At 42.1% G+C, this 20,725-nt stretch overlaps 1 protein-coding gene across 1 annotated transcript in view; it reads left to right on the forward strand.

Annotated features, from left to right (window-relative positions):
• Nucleotides 1-5,726: 5,726 nt before the first annotated feature.
• The window catches only part of ANAPC1 (anaphase promoting complex subunit 1), an 87,603-nt gene continuing 72,604 nt past the window's right edge, over nt 5,727-20,725 (forward strand). The window contains exons 1-10 of the mRNA XM_083175997.1: nt 5,727-5,911; nt 6,780-7,016; nt 8,345-8,506; nt 10,093-10,144; nt 12,892-12,992; nt 14,195-14,277; nt 16,086-16,159; nt 17,531-17,676; nt 18,903-19,129; nt 20,469-20,675. Of these exons, the coding sequence (XP_083032123.1) occupies nt 6,804-7,016; nt 8,345-8,506; nt 10,093-10,144; nt 12,892-12,992; nt 14,195-14,277; nt 16,086-16,159; nt 17,531-17,676; nt 18,903-19,129; nt 20,469-20,675 (1,265 nt within the window). The 5' untranslated portion in view covers nt 5,727-5,911; nt 6,780-6,803. The remainder of the gene's footprint in view (nt 5,912-6,779; nt 7,017-8,344; nt 8,507-10,092; nt 10,145-12,891; nt 12,993-14,194; nt 14,278-16,085; nt 16,160-17,530; nt 17,677-18,902; nt 19,130-20,468; nt 20,676-20,725) is intronic.

Genomic DNA, 20,725 nt, shown 5'->3' on the forward strand with positions numbered 1-20,725 from the left:
ACGTCGTCATTACTGTGTCAGCTGTATGATTTTGCAGGTGTGAATGTGTTCCTAAAACACCAGCACTATCCACGCCACCCCGAAGCGTGGCGAGCGCAGCGGCAGAAAGAGTCCTCTGACCTTTTCATACCCCTACTATCCACGTTGGCGTGGAGTTGAGGTTATATAGTGTGGCAAGCACAGCGAGCCTGAAGCGTGACAAGCGCAGCGAGCCCCGCGAGGGGACGCGGATTACTTTACATGTATTCCGCTTCCCCTCGCAGGGCTCACTGCGCTCGCAATGCTTCGGGCTTGGTGGCTTGCTGCGCTCGCAACACTATATAAAATCAACTCCATGCCGACGTGGATAGTGGGGGTATGAAAAGGTCGGAGGACACGTTCCGCCGTCACTCGCCACGCTTCGTGGTGGCGTTGATACTTGGGGGTGACGCAAAACAATGCCATAGGTGCTTACAATTGTAAACACCCATCACATGTAAATACTATGCACAAATCACATCTCATTGCATCACATCTCATTGTAAGCACCCATCACATCTCATGGGTGCTTGTACAATGAAATATCGCATTTGATGCCTTGCGATCCCATGCAATATTTCATTGTATAAGCACTCCTGTGCACTTAATATGGACATCGCAATGCACAGCAATATACACGTTATGCGATGTGATTTCACTACGGAGAAAAGCCCAGTACGCTAAATGTGTACTGGGCGCTCTGCTAGGAAACAAGTACCATTAAGTCCAATGCTCAGTTGTTGGGCATGAGTTTTAAATATTCTTACCAGACTTATAACACTGTTACATGAAGGATAGCAGATATTTTACCAGTGGTACAATACAGTTTCTGTAGGTCTTATATATTTGGAGACTGACACAATGGTCATATTTTTGGCTCTTTACACCTCCACATTTTTAAATCAAACAATGGAGAAGCAATTGATAAGCAGAGTTTAAAGCAATCAGTTGAACCAAAATATTATATGAAGTCCTCTATATTCATGGTCTTGGATGTCAAATTTACATAATCATAAATAAAATGTACATTTTTGTAATACATTGTTTAGAATCCTTTGCAGGCAATCATTGCTTGATGTTTAAAGGGTTAATACCTCTACACCTATGAGTAGGATGGCCAATCCTGGAATTGGGCTAGGCAAGATCCCAGGATTTATCCCTAAAGTTGCTGGGATTTCTCTGGATTGGAGTTTTCAATACCGGGATTTTGGGTCTAACTGTGCTCAGACGCTGCCTGGCTGCTCCCGTCTCCGGCTGCACGGCTCTGTACAGTGTGACATTGTCGGGTGCACCGCTGCACTGCCACTCTCGGCTGCACCTCTCCCGTTCCCAGCCGCACCACCACACCGTTTTTTTTTAGTAAGGGAGGCTATGTCACATTCTTAGAAGCACCAGCTGTAGTGTAATGGAGGCTAGGTGCTTTAATGTAAGGGTGTTGCATCCACGACAGAAGGGAGTGAATCAATAGAGTAAAATGAAAATGGTTTAATAAAGATACTGTGATACAAGCTGATACTGATGGCACAAATAATATACTGTAGGTTATGCAAAAGTAAAAGTCAATAGTCCAATACGTTATTGAAGAATATGATGATGTTTGGTACTTGGAAGAATATTATAGTGTTGATTGAAGAATTGGGAGGATGGAAGCTTGGTGTGACGTCAACGCTTTTTGTACCCACAATGGTTGGGAACTTTTTCAAGACAAGACTTTTTCAAGACTTGTCTTGAAAAAGTTCCCAACCATTGTGGGTACAAAACGCGTTGACGTCACACCAAGCTTCCAGACGTGTCTCCAAGGTCTCAGGAGTCTTTCCTCAAGCCCACGCCATGGCTCACTGTCAGCCGTGATACCGGCTTCTGCTCATCTCACAGCCGCTGCTCACTGTCAGCCGCGATACAGGCTTCTGCTCACCTCACAGCCACCGCTACCACATCTACCCGCCAGCTACTTACCATCTTCAGCGGTGCAGGCTTGTTCCATCTTGCCCCGGCGGGTGAGGATTGACCTTTCACTACTGATCAGCTCGCTCCCCTGGAATACCATATTGGGGACGCTAGCAGCAGCGCTATAAGCGCCATCCATCCACTGCATATTGGAACGGTGAAGCCCCGTCCCAGGAGTACACACCTGGAGATCCTGCATCAGGGTAGAGCTACAACTAATTAACGCTCCCCGCTACCACAACCATCTATAGGTGAGAAACCTTAATGCTACAAATTAAAACCATTCACTGTTACTACTGATGAACTGCCTTTTCACCTAGTGCATGTTCCGTATACATGCTAATTGGCACTAATAACATCTTTTGCGGGCAGGATAACTGGGACTCATAAATAAATAATTAAACATTATATTCTGGACATATCATTATCCTGACTTGAGCAATCGTACTATTGGAAAACCCATTTAACCCTTGGTGACACACCTGTTTTTTGACAAACAAGCTTATATGTTTTTAGATTTTTTAAGGTGCTTCTTATAACTGTACTGTGTAATTATATATGTTTTTCTTTTTCATATTTCTATAAAAATCAACCACTTTATAGAGCGTGTCCAATGTGATTTTTGGTCAACAAGCCGTTACTCAGAGTGTTTTTTAATACCCAGCTGCGCAATTGTGTTAGTACCCTCCCAATTCTCTTACTCTTCATGAGCTAGGCTAGCTCATTTAACACGTGCAGCAGCTGAGTATATACTAATTATATTAGTGCATACCATAGGCACCTAAAATCATTTCATTTAATTAAATTTAATTTTAGAGCGCCAGGAATGTGAATTGACTGGTCCCAATTGGTATCAGTCTAAATTCACACCCTTTCTTGATTTGAAGAATTGAAGAATAACTGGAGGGTAATTGAATAATTGGTTAAAGGATTGGAGGTTTGGACGAAGACTGAAGAAGTAACTGAAAGATTGGATGGTTGGTTAGAAGATTGAATGGTTGGCTGAAAGATTGGATGATTGGTTGAAGATTGGAATAATAAAGAATGACAATGAAGTAGACTGTCCTTGCTGGATTGGATCGTGGCTGCAATCAGAGATGACCTTGGATATTAACCGTCGGGAATGGTAAGTAAGATAATACCCCTTTGGGGGGCTAACCTTACTTGATCCACTTTGGCGACAGTGGAGTCCGTGGTACACGAGAGGAGCAGTGGACGATCAGCAGGAGAGTACTTCCCTTGGAGACACGAAGGTTTGCAGTGGGAACTACAGAGCCAGACCGGAGCAATGATGCTTAGGGATAGACATCATTGTACTGACTGCCGGTCTAACCCGGCCAGTCAATACTTACAGTAACAGCTGAACTGTGCGGCTATTGGTCAGCCTATTGACAGGAGGCGAAGCCACACAGGACAGGTTTCAGCCGGCAGTGAGTGCGCGCAGCTGCGCAATTGCCAGCATTCAGACAGAGGCCTAACCAGGCACAAACACACATGGCGGTTCAGGTCTCATGCCGCTCATGCCCCGCATGGCACCGGAGCACACAGCACCACTGTCACCACACGGTGACAGCGCGGACACATGTACCCCACCAAGACCAGGGACACAAGCGGAGGTGAGTGCCATAGCATTAATCATGCGGTTAGAGAGCCTAGGGCTGGGCACAGCACAGGGGATTTGGGTGAGAGCCATGGTGGATGTTACAGGCTAGTCCTGGGATCTCGCAAATTCCGGGATGAAGCATTTTTCAATCCTTAATCCCGGGATTGAAAAAAATGCCCCAAAATGGCCCCCCAGAAAACCCATGATTGATGAATTTTACCATGGGTTTTCTCCTACAGTCCAAATCATACATGTAGGGTAATTGTATTTTTAATAAATGGACTCTATTGTGTTTGTGTGATTGGGAATGTGAATAATCTCTCAAATAGGGAAGGGACCCATTAAAATGATTACATAATCTTCGCAGTTACATAAAAATAAGCAACTATATGAATCACATATACCCCTTTCACATCGCACAAATAACCGAGGTTATTGCCGACTTGGGTCGAGGTGCTGTGTGATAGCACAAAAATGAAATAACCCAGCATTTCAACCCAGGTTAAAAGAAGAGTTAAACACGGGTCGCAGTGTTTGTAATGGGTGACATGGATTCAGTGTAAACAGGTCTGAACCGGGTAGAACCCTGGTTGAGAATTCCGTGTCGAACCTGGGTTTGCAAACTGAAAGCGGTATTAGTAAGTTACCTAAAGCACAACAGATAAAATAAAGAGATTTTATGATATTCATCTTTCTACATAAGAAAAATGGAAATAATAAATACATCACGTCACGACTGATAAATACAGTTAAAACACTAAAGACACACTGAAGCTTTAATTCAATATTCCTGAATCCACACACATTACTCTTGTGAAACATTTATCTCTCTGCAGAAACACTGTCTAGAGTAGACTATAAAGAAATAGTATCATAATGTGTCTAAGGCTATGCTATAAAAAGATTAGAGGTACACTGAGGCTCCACTCCAATACTGAACTGCACATTTTATACTGAGGTTCCTGTGCTGGAAGCAGAGCAAGACGTTTTCTTCACATAGATTCACTGCCCTTGTCCTGTTGTGTTATATCGGCACGCTCAGCAGATGATGCCATGCTTGTTGGAAAGGTTTGTACAGACTTTGCATGTCATTATCATGCCTTTTATGTTTTGCTATTCTCGTAATGAATCAAAATATGTAAGGGAAAAAAAAGAACTGGTACTTGTGTATTAGCAGGGCACCCAATTAGCATACGTTCGCTAGCGTAGGGAAATTGCATCGCATCTATTTTATTATATATATATTTATACAGTATATCCTGGATACCATGTCACTTCCGGCGGAAGGTTCCCCACCCCTGATTTAAACCTACATTCACCTTACATAACAGCTACTTGTGCGATAGAAACCCCATCTATTTTTTCATCAATTTGTCACTTGCATGTGACCCACATGTATTTTAGCTTGTCCAATGCTGGTTTTGACATGAAATATGCTGGCAAAGTGGGCACATACACCATATTATGATTTACTATTTTGAATAAGTAGCTTTAGTTTTGCCAGCATACTTTATGCCCAAAACAGTGTTGGGCAAGGCTAAATACATTTAGTTGTTATGCAATTGACACCGCTCTGTTGATTTCCAAGACCCGTTACCCTTTGCAAAACATAAGCTACTTATTCAAAATAGTAAATCATAATAAGGTGTATGTGCCCAATTTTCGAGCATATTTCATACCCAAGCCAGCATTGGGCAAGGTAAAATACATGTGGGTCATATGCAGCAAGTGACACCCCTCTGTTGATTTCAGGTGTCATTTTTTTTGCCCAATACTCGTTAACCCTTGCAAAACTGCAGCTACTTATTAAAAATAGTAAATTATAGCGTATTTGCCCACTTTTCCAGCGCATTTTATGCCCAAACCAGTGTTGGGAAAGGCAAAATACATGTGGGTCATGCAATTGATCCCCCTCTGTTGATTTTAGGTGACAAAATTTTGCCCAAGACTCGTTAACCCTTCTAAAACTGAATGTTCTGAATAAGAAGCTAGAGTCTGAATAAGAAGCTGGAGTTTTAATAAGAAATGAATAAGAAGCTGGAGCTTGAATAAGAAGCTGGCCGAAGAAGAAGCTAACTTCTGCGCCTTGCTACACCACCTGACGTCACTTCTCCCTTTACCAAGATGTCTCCGTGCACCTCACATGGCCCGGCCTCCCCCGGCGCGCACTGCCTGGCGGGAAATTTCAAGATGGCCGCGTCCATTTGAACCGCTTCCTCGTAACTGTCTGCCTATAAAGCGCCGTCCTGTATGATCTTTCCTCACCCGCTGCATTACAGGAAGCTCTGCACCTGGCTGTTCTCTAGCGCCGAGAGCACAGACGGACGATTACTTTATAACCAGGTCGGTGTTGGCCTGCCCAGCCGGGACACCATTCATTCTGCGCCGGGCGTCACTGTGTGCTAACACTGTATAGCACTGTACATATAGTGCAGCTGTGACTGCTTCGTGCCAATCACATTTCCGGCTCCATACAACACACTGAAAACCTTTATATAGTGCGCTGGAAAGCCCACGTTACGTGCATGCGGGTCCGCCTGTGACAGCTGCATATGGCAACTTTACTGATCTGTGTGTTATCCCCAAACGTGTTTTGTTTATAGTTGTAAAATAATAAAGGGTTAAGTCCTGCTGGATGCTCGCTGTGGTCAGTGAACATGTACTTTGTAAAGCTGTTTATAAAATAATTATCCTGAATCCAGAAACATGGTTGCTGCTAGAACCACTGCTTTCTTTTGACATTTCCCATCACACACTGGGTCCCCATATACCTGGAGGGGGGTATATAAAAGTGTGGTGAGCGAGGCGAGCCTGCGAGGGTACAATTCAGCTGGGATAAGATAACCTACATCTACGGGAATAATAGATAAAAACCGCTGTGGGGGCATCTATGTACAACTTCCGCCCTCACTTAACACCACAGCCTCGACAAAGGATAGACGCGGATCTAGACACAACCAACCCTATAAACATAGTAAACGTATGAACATGTACATAAGTAGTGCCAGCATATTGCCATGCACAGCACAAGTGAGAGGAAAAAGCAAACCTCAATTACACACACCATTTTGTTATGCAATATATTATGTTTATAAACTTAATATATTATATATTATTCTTAATATTATCTAAATTAATGTAATATGTATTTAATTTCTAAGCTAAGATTGCATTAAACATCTCATATTAAGCTTCGGTTTTACTCTATTAGAAATAATGTGGATATTTGGAACCCATGTCGAACATCTATGAAGAGAGGCAAACAATGATTGCAGCAGGGGATTTGCAGGAGTTTGTTCCTTTTGGACGTGATCACAGCAAGCACCACCCCAATGCACTGAACCTCCAGCTGCGGCAGCTGCAGCCAGCCTCTGAGCTGTGGTCCTCTGATGGGGCTGCGGGCTTGGTAGGATCTCTACGGGAGGTAACAATCCACGAGAAGCAAAAGGTAGGTTAGTCAGTCTCAAGACTTTTTTTGGTACTTCCTCATCTTTGCGGCCACCGCTTACGCTACGGAACTTACGTAGCACTATTGTCGCTTTGCTCGACAAAACTCTACTAAAGGTAATAGATGGTGGTGTGGACACAGGAGGGGTGGAATGGACACAGGAGGGTGGGGTACTTCCTCGCCAACAATCCTTAGATAGTGGTTAAGTAGCGGCTAACGTAACTGGCGTAGCGGTGGCCGCAAGGATGAGCCTTTTCTTTCTTGTAATGTTAACATTGCTGTAGTGTACCCTTTTTATAGTTTATTACTGTGGCTAATGTATCCATTGGGACTATCCAGCCATCACATATTGGGGATTATGCTTTGGTGGGTGGTGGTGGTGGTGGGGGGGGGGGACACACGACCCAAAGGCTATTATGGAGATTTTAGCCTGATGATCATTATCGTGCTATCCAATTATAGCATGTTTTCGGGTGATAACATATGGCAGGCATGTCCAAACTGTGGCCCTCCAGTTCTTGTGAAACTACACATCTCAGCATGCCTTGCCATAGTTTTAGCATCCCCTAATAGCAAAACTGTGACAAGGCATAATGGGACTTGTAGTTTCACAACAGCTGAAGGGTCATAGGTCGGACATGCCTGACATATGGCATCTGAGATACTGGATAACAGTAGATAACAACATGTTTTTTTTTTTTTTTTTTAAATAAAATATTTTTATATATTATTAAAAATACTTTTTAAAACTTAATAAGTAATGATCAAGTAACAGACAATTTTCAAGCAGTTTTGTGGGGAAAAAATTGTTAAGTGGTTCAATATTACAATCCTTTATGTATAAATGGCGTCACAAGGGATCCGCAGCGCCCAATTACAGAGTACATAAATGAATAAGCAAAACAGTGATTTACAGTTGAATACAACAGAGGACAAGTAAAGGTTACATAACCATAGCTGCATCAGCAGAGGACAGAAGTATCAGTGTGGCATGAAACCGCAGGATTTGGTGCCATCAAAAGATGGTTTGAGAGAGGAAAGACATTCTAAAATGAATTGCTATCATGACAGTTCCCTTAAAAGGAAAGGCTTTTTTACGGTCAGGGCAGTAAGGCTCTGGAACTCTCTTCCAGAAGAGGTGGTGTAGGCAGAAACATTGAACACATTCGCAGTAAGGTTGGACAAACCTCTCTTGGAAAAAACATTCAGAGGTAAAACCTATAAGACCTATTTAGTCAATGCTATAACAAAGTATATCTTTCATATTTGTGAAATAATGTATCTGGATCTTTAGAGTAACCTCACTGCAATCGTTCTTTTTTCCTTAGGAAAGCTGGCAGCTAAGAAAAGGAGTTGGTGACCCTGGGGAAGATGTGGAGTATGATGAAGAGCTGTACGTGGCTGGGAATGTGGTCATCTGGAGCAAAGGAAGTAAATTGAACGCATCGGCAGTTTATAAAGCATTTACCGTTGACAGCCCGGTTGTACAGGTAAAAGTGCAAACTCATTTCTCATACCTGTATGGCATGTGGCATAAGGATTTATTGGTACTTATGTAGTATCTGGGCTGCCGATTTTGTGATTGTATGCCTTACCTTAAGGCATACAATCAGATGCGATGCTAAGCGATTCGATGCGATTTTGCATAGGATTCAATGTTAAGAAGGTCCTGTTCATTTCCCCACTATCCAAGTGGGCATAGAGTTGATTTTATATAGCGTGGCGAGCGCGGCGAGCCACCGAGCCCGAAGCGTGGCGAGCGAACGCATATTTCTTAAAAAGTATTCTGTGTCCCCTCGCGGGGCTCGCTGCGCTCGCCACGCTTCGGGCTCGGTGGCTCGCTACGCTCGCCACAGGTTTATACCCAACTCCATGCCCACTTGGATAGTGGGGAAAGGAAAAGGACCACTTTTTCCCATTAAATTGTATGTTAAAATGGACTCAGACCATTTTAACATTGAATCCTATGGAAAAATCTTGACCATCGCATCGCATACGATTTGGTCGCATGCGATGCGATGTGACCCGATCCGATTTCTAAATCGGACGCCCAGATACTACATAAGTACCGATTTTTTTCTCTGTCTGCCTTTTTTATTGCTTCCCAATGTTAGTACCTTTACAAGGAGAGGGTCGTGTTAGGCCACCCTTTGTTATCCATTATCTCTCTGGGACCTGGGCTTCATTTGAAGTTTGTGTGATGCTACATTTTTACCCATTTCCCACCAGCCTAAATTCCCGGGTTGGGCCCGGGAACAAATCTCGACTAGCGCTGGTGTGAAAGGTTCCTGGGCCAAATTCCTGGTTAAATTTACCAGGATTTCAACCGTGCTAGCTAGCAGGGTTACTCCCGCGACCAGGCCGGGTTACTGGCTGGTGTGAAAGGAGCCAACTCGGCTTCCTGGCTTCTACTCACCTGAGTCGGTCTTTGCAGTCTGCGAGATGGCAGCAGCCAGGGTGCTGGACCTGGGGGGATCCCGTGCGTGTTGCAGGTGCCTGTTCGGAAGGTCAGGCCTGTGGGGGTGGGGGGTTCTGGTCAGGGGGGTCCAGTCTGTAGCTGCTGGTGGAGAGCGTTGCGCCGCGTGGAGAGCACTGAGCCGCTGCCAGCAGTAACATCACACGTCTCCTGAGTCCTGCGGCCTCCCGCCTTTCCCAACATTGGGGGAAGCCGCCAGGTAACTAATGGGCATAGTTCCACCCGAGCCAATCCCGGGAGGCCCCGCCAGCATCACCCCACTCCTCACACTGCCTGCCCCCTCACACCAGAAAATTCAGGGACTAGGCTAGTGTGAAAGAGGACAACCCGGGAATGTAAGTCCCTGAATTTTGTGGTGTGGAAGGGGTATTAGCCCCTTTTTGTTCTGTGTTCCCTTTTTCTTTCTCTCCTTGATACACGTTTTCTCCTTGGCTTGCTCTGTGATTAAACCATACATCCACCAATAGTGTTAGTAGATAATCTGGGAAAGTACAGAAATTATCCTGTAGTTTTTGTAACTCCTCAGCAATTTCATATATAAATATCTTGTTACAGAGCTAAAATGTATTTAATTTAAAGTTATTTTTCCTTTGTTTACAGGCTCTTTGGTGTGACTTCACTGTTTTAAACGATAAATCAGAGAATGGTGAAGGTGAGTGAAGTATTGTTTTTGACTGAATATTTTTATTAAAGAGATTTTACATTACAAATCATGCAGAACATTTGAAACACATAAAAACAATAATACATATATATTAAATCTGCAATAAAAACAAAACGTAACTGTAATGTAAGGAAAAGGAGATGGAAATATAAGGGGAAATATGAAAGAAAACAAAAAGGGAAAGGGGTAAAAGTGATGCCAAATAGAGATTCAAAAGGATCAATCAGACAAAATACAGTATATGAAATAAAAATCATAGGATAAATAAGAAGAGGTAAGACACATGCTTTCAGCTTCCATATTTATATAATCTCGAGTACGGGGGCAGCAAGAGAATCAAGGGCCCAAATATTCCTCAATAATAAGAACTTAAATCCAAAGTAGGTTTAAAAACTAAGGGTACAGATGGAGCCCCTGCCATCCCTGGCCAGGGCTAGGCAGACCCTCCCTGCTGGCGAGCGCCGACAGCAGGGGCTTCACTGAACTGGTACGCGCGCGCGTCTCACACGCACGCCCGTCCCAGTCTCTCGGCGGGGACGCTGCGTGTCCCTGCCCGTCTCCGCTTCAGGGAGACGGGCAGGGTTAGGGGGGCGCTCGGAGCGGCGAGAGCGACGGTGGGGACCAGAGGGAAGGGTATGTTGTCCAGGGGGCGTGCGAGCGTCTCGTTCTCGCGCACCCCCTGGCGGGGCTGGCGTTAGCCAGCCCTGCAAAGATGAATCTAGCCCCATCTGTAGATCCATTTCGACCTACTTTATTAAAATATTACGTGAAGCTATATGGTCACATAATAGTTTGTAATAGTAAAGGTAACCAATTTAGGGTAAATTTACTTATATGGGAGTTCTATTTTACATGGAATGTTGCTATGGGCAACCAATCAGTTACTATCTATTATCTTCTAGAAGGTGCTAAATAAAAATCCCATGTGAAATAGTACTCAAATCTTAGTAAATTTCCTCTTTGGTCAGGGGATAATTTGGAGCCAGAGAGTATTTAAATCCTACGGTTTCCATTTCATAACTGTCCTGGATAGCAGCAGTAATCTTGGATAAACAGGGTGGGTAGGTCTATTATCTTTCAATATTGAGCAATAGCAGCCCTAGTTGCAATGAGAACATGTGTTATAACACATAATGTCCAGGAACATCTGGAGGAAAGCGATGTAGGAATACAACTTCAGTTAAAAAGGGTATTAATACATTAGTAACATAATTTATCCATTCAAAAAACCTGTAACCAAAAGCTGTTGATGCATCTGAGGAAGCCGCTGACCGATTCTAAAGACGGAGAAACGCGTATCGTGGAGCCTCACACAGCCCGGTCACTACCAACTTCATATTAAGGTTGTCTCCGAATCTGCGCTTTAAACAGCCATTGTCACTGTGGACACTCAGCACCTGGAGTGCACTCCCAAATCAAGGGCGCTTGCAACCTGACAAAGGAGGGTTTATACATATGTTCTGAAAAAGTGATTGTGTCCGTATAACATCCAGAGGAGACCCATACTCCTGTAACCAAGACTAGTAACTATATTATACTGCCTCATTACAAAGAGACATTGGGGAAAATTTACTAAAGTACCCATAGACTCTCCGATGCGGCGGTGTCCGTTTTTTACTTTGAGATGCACACTCCCGCAGCATCTCATCGTACAGTACCTAAAGTATGTGCTGCACATACTTTTTGTACATGCTTTTCATCGCATCGCATGCACAAGGCATGCGCTGCGTGCTATTTAAGCACAAAACGGACGCCCGCATCGGAGCGTCTATGGGCACCTTAAGATGTATATTCTACTTCACATGTGATGTTGCTATGGGCAACCAATCAGATCCTGTCTATTATCTTCTAGAGGGTGCTAAATAAATAAGAAGTAGTTTCTGATTGGTTGCCCATAGCAACATCACATGTGAAGTAGAATACACATCTTAGTAAATTTCCCCCATTGAATTTAAGACATACAAGCCTCACAGAGATATTATTTTATTGCCTCATACCATTGCCTCTTCATTCATTCATTCATTCATTTTTTTAATCTATTTGTGTTATATGTTTTATGTCCATTTAAAGTGCACTTCTGTAATTATGAAATTTGTCCTTTTTATTAAAAGAGAAAAATGATTATACTATAAAATGTTGTTATTATTATTAGAGTGTATTGTCACTCATCCATATATCTTTCCATACAACAGAGGTACACAATTCCTCTGTATGGAGGGCAACAACTAAACTCTAAATAAATAAATAAATAAATAAATTATATCATTGCCACCAGTGATAGGACCAGCGCTAATTTGTGACTTAGAGTCACTTGTTCTTTTTTTCTGTAGGACAATAGGACTGGACCAGAATATATGTATTAGCGTTTCTTCTGACCCACATTAGTGGGTTAAGTATTGTTTAATATAAAGAAATACATATAATTCTGATCTAGCCAGGATGTTGAGAATTCAGCTCTGTGCAGAAGAATATATATCGAGTATAAGAACTAAGAAGATGTGTCTAGTAACTGTGTGTCGCCGAAACACTGCCATCTGTTGGCAGCAAAGGAAACTACATCTTTCTCTCAGAGGCAATCTTGTGCAATTAGTTGCCTTTCTAGATTTCAAAGCATTTACTTCGAGCATGCTTACTGGTAATATATATATTCTAGAAATCAAATGCTGTGAAAGCTTTATATTGGACAATCATTATGTTTGGACCATGTTTTGAATATAATATTTTGACCCTCGTAGGTCAAGATAAAGTGGAGAAGTGCATCTGTATCCTGCAAAGTTCCTGTATTAATGTCCATAACACTGAAGGGAAGGATTACATCGCCCCTTTGCCATTCCAGGTACAGTGGGGCGTAGTTGTTGTAGCAAGCAGTGCTGGTATCCGATATAGGGGTAAATGTAATAGCCTGTGGGTTGTCAGCAGCTGCAATCGTTCATAGATTTAACCACTAAATTAAAAGTAGCATTAGCCGAAAAAGGCAAATGTCAGTATTCTATTAGCTGCATTTCCTACCGATCGATAAAAATGGCCTTATGATAGGATATTTGACCGATAGTCATTGCGCTGTCCATATAATAGGCTGTTTTTATTGGCCGAAAGAGGATTTGCAATTGTGCGATAATGCATGGGACTTGGGGATAAGTTCCTGATCCAGTGTGTGGCACTGGCGGCTGCTTATCACAGATTATGCTTCAAGTGTCTGAGGCAACAGAAGCATAATCCCTGATAGATGCCGCATATTGGGACTAATTGTGTAGCCAAGTCCAAATCCATTCGCTGCCGGAAATTACCGCAGCTAATCTGACACAGGCAAAAGTCTTTCATTCTACCATTCTCTAATTTCTTCAAAACGTTAATTTAAGAACATTAGTTTCTTGTGTTTTATATACACATGTGGTGGAGATGTCACATGCTCTGATAATCCTGCAAGGACCTTGCCGTTCTTTTTATCTGTCATCAGTTACAGGCATTCATACAGAAAGATATACAGTACCTGTAATACTATTACACAAATCCATTTACCCAACTATGCCTCAGTCTGTGTACGGCTCTGTGTATCTCCCAAAGCATCATTTTTGCAGTGTGCCCAACGCGGCTGCCTCACGGATCGAGAAATACATGGATCTGACTGTTATGTTCCGACACTACACCTACTGTAGCTCCAGGACACTGTTAAGACCCATGTTGTGTCATCTTTTTTGGTGTTGCCTTTTCCACCTAGGGTAATCAAACATAGTTCGCCCAAGGCGGCTGACTCACCTTGTACCTTTCATGGGTGAAATATAGAACCCACAGACTTTAACACCTAAAACACATGCACCTACCATGCGTTAAGCTTTACATAAGTTTGGAATGTTTTTCCACCTTTCTGTAATTCTAATGCCTTTGTACAATGTACCATGTTTTTGATGTACGTATGTGTAACGACTTTGAGTCCTGTGTGAGAAAATTGCTATATAAATAAAATGATAATGTATGAGAGAGCCACTGCGTCACTGTTGTGAATATGTTTTCATAGTGTGTGTGTTTGATATTCTTCAGGTAGCTAATGTTTGGCCCACAAAATATGGCTTATTGTTTGAGCGGAACAGTTGCTCCTATGAAGTGCCACAGAGCCCATCTAGGTAGGTACAGTGCTTCTGCCCTGCTCATGGAAACCAAACTGGTACAGTTACTGCACACAAACAAAATCCATTGAACATGTTTTATACATATTTCATTTAATATTCTTTTTAAGGTAACCACACACAGATAGGTATCGGATACAATCTCATATCTATCCAATTTTCCTTGAAATCCAGAACACCCCTGATAATATCCACACACAGAGGGTTTAAACCAGTGGTTCCCAAACTGTGCACCTAGGCTCCCTGGGGTGCCTCGGAGCACTTGCAGGGGTGCCTCAGGTTGGTGGTCCAGAACCAATTCAAATTGTTTATGGTCAATGTAATGGGCAAAATCAGTGCTTGTGGCTCTCAATTATAAAATATGTGGATAAACAGAAGTGAATCATGTTCCTCACCACATAACTGGACCTAAGGAAAACATTTAAGCAAATGTATTTCATTATTATTATTTTTTTATTCTTGGTAACAAACTTTTGGCATAGGGGTGCCCTGAAAAATACTCTAATACTCTAGGGTGCCGTGATTCAAAAAAGTTTGGGAACCACTGGTTTAAACAATCATTTTGTGTGGCCATGATCAGGTTTTCGGGCTCCCTCACCGCCCCTCCTTCGCATCCCTGCCTCTGGCAGATGGAGAGAGAGGCTGGCGGCAGGCAGGAGATTTAAAAAACTCATATTCAAATGAATAGGGCAGCCGCTGAATGGCTGAGAGATCTTTCCCCGTATTCATTTGCTGGCCTCTTTCTCTCCGTCTGCCAGTGGCGGGGGTGCCGGGACATGGCCAAATAATTTAATCATGCTTACACATGGAATGATGTGGCCTTAACCACTTGAGTGGTATGCCCGGGCTCAGCTGCGCTGCCGCAGCGGGCTGTACCGGGAAATTTCCTGGCATACCACTAAAAATGAAGGTGTGCGCCAGTGGTGTCCATGTGTGCACCACTGGCGCACATTACCTGTCTGGGCACCCCCCCCCCAGTGGCCGCTCTGCTGTCTGCTCCCCTCCCATCAATCTCCCTCACCTCTCAGCTGGTTTTTAACTTGTATTACACAGAGAAGCCTGTATGGATCTGACTGATCCGTGCAGGCTTTAACCAAATGCGCCTGGAAAATGAGTATTTTCCAGTTGTATTTTTTTGCTGAATTGCCGGCCAAATTCAGCAGTACTATTTAGGCCACCCCCCCCATCAGATAAATTGGTACAAGTGTATGCAGTTAGATAAATTGCATGTGATTTGTCACTGGTTGATAAATTTCATGCAATATATCTGATGCAAAATAACACTCAAGTACAGAATCTGACGTGCAGGACTCCCGGGGAGTTCAAGGGAAATCTCAAGCAATTTCAAGTGTCAGATAAATTACCCTAGTGTAAGCCCCACTTTACTGTGTGTGGGCACCTTAAGCCTCTGAGTATTAGATATGCAGAAATGTTATGGTCTGCAGTTCAGCACTGCAGAAATATAGTCTATAAATTACTAATGCTTATTGCCTTATCTCATTATGCCAATATGTATTTTTGTACCAAAAAAAATAATTGTTGCCTGTTTATTTCCATTGCATTTTTATCTATCTACAAACATGGCTTTGGGTGCTCCTATTAGTCTGTGCCCCCCCCCCCCCCCCCCCCCCATATGTCTAATGGGAAAAAGTGTATTGGTTTAACTTTGTGCCATGTCTAACAGTTCACTGCTTCTTGGGGGTGGCAATATCACCCCCCCCCCCCCCCCCCCCCCATAAATTTGCAGAGAAAACATTGAGTAGAAGATCATATTTTATTGTAATTACATTGTTTTTTTATTGCAGGGAACCTTTGCCAACGATTTTCAGCATGTTGCACCCATTAGATGAAATCTCTCCCCTTGTGTGCAGATCGGGAGGTGAGTTCTAATCTCCCACTCTCACTGTTATTCCTTGGTGGATTTATGACATTAATCCTTTGAGTGGCAAGTGAAAAATTGGTGTAAAAACTACCAAGCAAACATTTTTATTCATCATAATGACCTGTAATGTTTACCTTATATTGGAAATATAATCTTTTTGTGCACAACATTTTTAATTTGAATTCATATAACAAATGTGAGCGACGCTGGCATTTATAGCCGATATTTTTCACATCTCTCATAGAGATGTTGGCACTCAAAGGGTTAAGAGCTGATGGCAGAATCTCCGCTGCATACAGAATGTTTTTCTGCATTAGCAAGGTATATTTTGGAATTTACAACACAAGAAAAATAACAGCGCTTTCGGATCACACCATAAGGATTAATAACTCCTTTTATTAATATAAAAAAAAAAAAGATTAATGAATTTTAAGATTTACACATCAATAATGTCCACTGGCCGGTAGGATAAACCAATGCAATAAAAAATGATTATACAATCTCTCTCTCTCTCTCTCTCTCTCTCTCTCTCTCTCTCTCTCTCTCTCTCTCTCTCTCTCTCTCTCTCTCTATATATATATATATATATATATATATATATATATATATATATCTATCTATCTATCTATATATCTCTATATATATATATATATATATATATATATAAAGAATATATAAAATGACTGTATTCTAACTTTCAACAATTCACTTTTGCTGACACTTTATCATTAGTTAGTTTAGTAGAGCTGAAAGCAAAGATAACTATATAGCCAAGTTGTTAGTATTTGATGTAATTGGAAACAGTTGTTAAATATTCCTTTTTACAGTCCAGGCTCTATATAAATTTTTGTAGAGACTTGAAACAAGCAAGCACAAAGCTCTATTAACAGCAGTGTAAGTAGCAATTGATCTTTGGTAAAATGCTTGCTATATAGTTATCTTTGCTTTCAGCTCGACTAAATTAACTAATGATAAAGTGTCAGCAAAAGTGAATTGTTGAAAGTTAGAATACAGTCATTTTATATATATATATATATATATATATATATATATATATATATATATATATATTTTTATATATAGATTGTATTATCGTTTTTTATTCCATTGGTTTATCCTACCGGCCAGTGGACATTAATTATTGATGTGTAAATCTTAAAATTCATTAATAATTTAAAAAAAAATATATATATTAATAAAAGGAGTTATTAATCCTTATGGTGTGATCCGAAAAGCGCTGTTATTTTTTTTTTTTGTTTATACTCTTATAAGGGTTGAGTATCCCTTAGTAACAACAGCAGTGATATTTGCGCTTAGTTTATTGTTTTTTTTTTATATTTTAGATTTTCATCACAATCTTTATTTCAGGAATTTTCGGCAGCTCTCGGGTGCAGTATGTTTCGGACCAAACTTTAAGGATTGTTTTTACTAATGCTGACCCATCCATTGTGATGACCTATGACACCGTGCAGGGTTCACATACCGTATGGACCCTACGGAAAGTAAAATCCGAGGTAGGATGCCAAACCGTTATAGGAAGGATAAAAATGTAGTTTAGTCCATTTCTCAGACTTATGACTACACACACACACACACACACACACACACGCACTTTATATCTTGTGCTTTGTTAGTTATTCTAATTTATAATTGAAGATTAAGCAATCCACAACCTTATTAATACAGCATTGCACAGATCTGATTGTTAAATTTAGGGTGGGATGCATGACCTCTTTTTTGTTCCAATTTCTGTGACTAAGCTTTGGGGTGAAAGGTAATAGGGTGAGAGAACAAAAAAGGGGGAGATTTGGTAAGAGATATTAAAGCGGCAATCATTTACACTGCAGAATAAAACTGGTTTTGCAGTGTAAATGATTGCTGCTTTAAAAAAACTGGAGATTTCTTACCAAATCTCTCACTTTCTGAATCTCTCATCCTATTACGTTTCACCCACTATGGGCGGTATTCAATGAGCCTGATTCGCCATGTTTTTATGGCGATTTTGTGCTGTTTGGCGAATTTCTGACTAAAACGGTGAATCACCCTATTCAATGACCACATGGCGAATACATTTCAAGGTTTTTTTCACCATGATTCACCGAGTAGCAATCGCTATCTTTTTATGGAGAAGTGGAATGTGAACTTTTAAAATAAAGTGTTTTGTTTTTTACATTTGGTGTCAAAAAATCAGGAATTTTATTCTGAGGAGGGGCATGCTATTTTTATTCATGTGCTGTAAGCACATGAATATATATTTAATTAAAAAAAAAAAAATATATATATATTTTTTTTTTTTACACAGCATCCAGCAGGGGGCGCCGGAGCCGAGCCGCTCATTACATATTCATATATTCACTGCACCCGATCGTTACGATCGTGTGTAGTGAATATACGCTCCCCTGCTGGCACCCCCGGGGGGCAGCCTGTGCTGCCTGGCACCCGGGGAGCCTACCTACCCCCCACAAAGTTCTGGGGCAGGCAGAGAGACTACCATCTCTCTGCCTGGCACCGTCCTCAGGCTCCCTGCGGCAATCGCCGCAGGAGCTCATATTCGCCAGTCAGGGGCAGCGAGCCCCTGACACGTTTAATACCGGAGCCCGCCGGCTCCGGAACGTGGCGAATGTGCAGCGAATCCTAAAAAGGATTCGCTGCACCTCGCAGGTATTCTCATTAAATACCGCCCTATGTCTTTGTACTACAATTAACCTGAATGCTTCTCCTTTGTGTCCTTTACTTATAGGAACAAAATGCGGTCCTAAAATATCCCGATCAGCTAGGCACCCCACAGCATGGGATGATGAACAGCTCTCTCACAGCTCATCTACGCAGTGTGTCCAAAGGAGATTCCCCAACTGCCTCCCCATTTCAAAACTATTCCTCCCTCCACAGCCAAAGTCGTTCAGTGTCCTCCCCCGGCATCCATTCTCGTTCCCACTCTCCCTCTATATCCAATATGGCTGCTCTCAGGTGAGTAAGCAAAGTCAGATCGTTGCTTATTATTTGTATAAGTTGTCTCCTTGTTTTATGTACTAATAAATGATATATAAAGACTGATAAAGGGAACTTTTGTAATTCCTATAACTGTTGTTATCTTCTGCACAAGTACTAAAATATGCTGCTCGTGCATGATTTAAGGCAGTAAATAAAACATTTAGACCCTGCTCAGTAAGACCTGGAATCTCCTTAAAGTGCCCATACACGTTGCGATAACAGCGTGCAATGCGACGCGTTATCACGCAGATCGCATCGCATGCGTTTTGCATGTGATGCAATCCACGGGCAGTAAAAAAAGTATGTGCAGCACATACTTTTTGTACTGTGCGATGCGATGACCGCGGGAGGCGCATCGCACGTTGCTTATCGCACCTTTAGACCTTCTGTCATGATTAATGCTGGAGCATGACGTTACAGAGGCGAGTCCTCCCTTATTGGCTGAGTTTCTAGAAAAAGCTGCAGCATACTGTGAATGCCAGCAGTAAGAGTATGGGAAATCCCTGTGCCTTAAGCAGTTTTATAAACTGGAGGCCACTCAAGTTTCTGGCACTGACTTGGGGCCCTGACCCAAAGTTCTACATATCTACTGTAAGCTACTGTGGATGGGGTTTTTAAAAGTATCACCCTAACAATAAGACTTCTACTGGATGATGACTGAAAATAAAAGTCAGCCTTCAAATGAAAATTCATAGCAGGCTTTTGGTGTTTTGTGATGTACAATGTAATTCTGAGATTCATACAGTAGCTGCATGTCATACCGATATTCACAGAGTTAAGCGACATTTTGCTACTATTTCGGAGTGTTGCTGAAGGAAGTGTTTGCTTAGTCTCAGAGGTGTGACCGATGGTGGTGTGATACACAGGGCAGTATTACAGCATCTACTGCATTTGCATAAAGTGGCAGAGATGCAGCCAGCAAAAGATGAAGCCGCTGCCACTTTTGCGCCCACCACTTAATCAGTAACTTTGGCAATGATAGAGACTAGTGTCACAGAATATTTGTCTTCTTCTGAGCTGCTGGTTGGAATGGTAACATTGCAATTCGAGGCATTACTGGTCATTAACGACACCCCCCACCCCCTTGTCAGAACATACAGATCAATGTTGGCTATGTAGCCAACTACCTGCATGTTCAGTGGCTGCGGGTGATGTCACTGAATGATGTCAGTAACCGATATCATTCAGTTTGTAAGCACTATATAGTTGACCATAATTGATAACTAACCATACCAGCGGTGCCCCTAATCATCTACTGTGTATGGGATTTAAGATTATATTATACAGCTTGTTAATGTTACTTCTGTTTTCACAGCCGCTCCCATTCACCCGCCCTAGGAGTGCAGTCTTTCTCTAGTGTACAGAAGTTTAATTTCTCCAGTTACACACCGTCGCCAAAGAGGTTAGGAGCCTCCCATTCTCCTAACAGCACATGCAGCGATTTCCTCTCTGCAGAAACAGAGCCCATTGTTCCCGAGCTCTGCATTGACCACCTGTGGACAGAGACCATTACAAACACAAGGTAAGCATCATCGCCTTAATGTTTTTATATTAAGACTCATGCACAGATAT

This window comes from Crinia signifera, chromosome 3, assembly GCF_055691185.1.
Source record: "Crinia signifera chromosome 3, ASM5569118v1, whole genome shotgun sequence".
Classification (NCBI taxonomy): domain Eukaryota; kingdom Metazoa; phylum Chordata; class Amphibia; order Anura; family Myobatrachidae; genus Crinia; species Crinia signifera.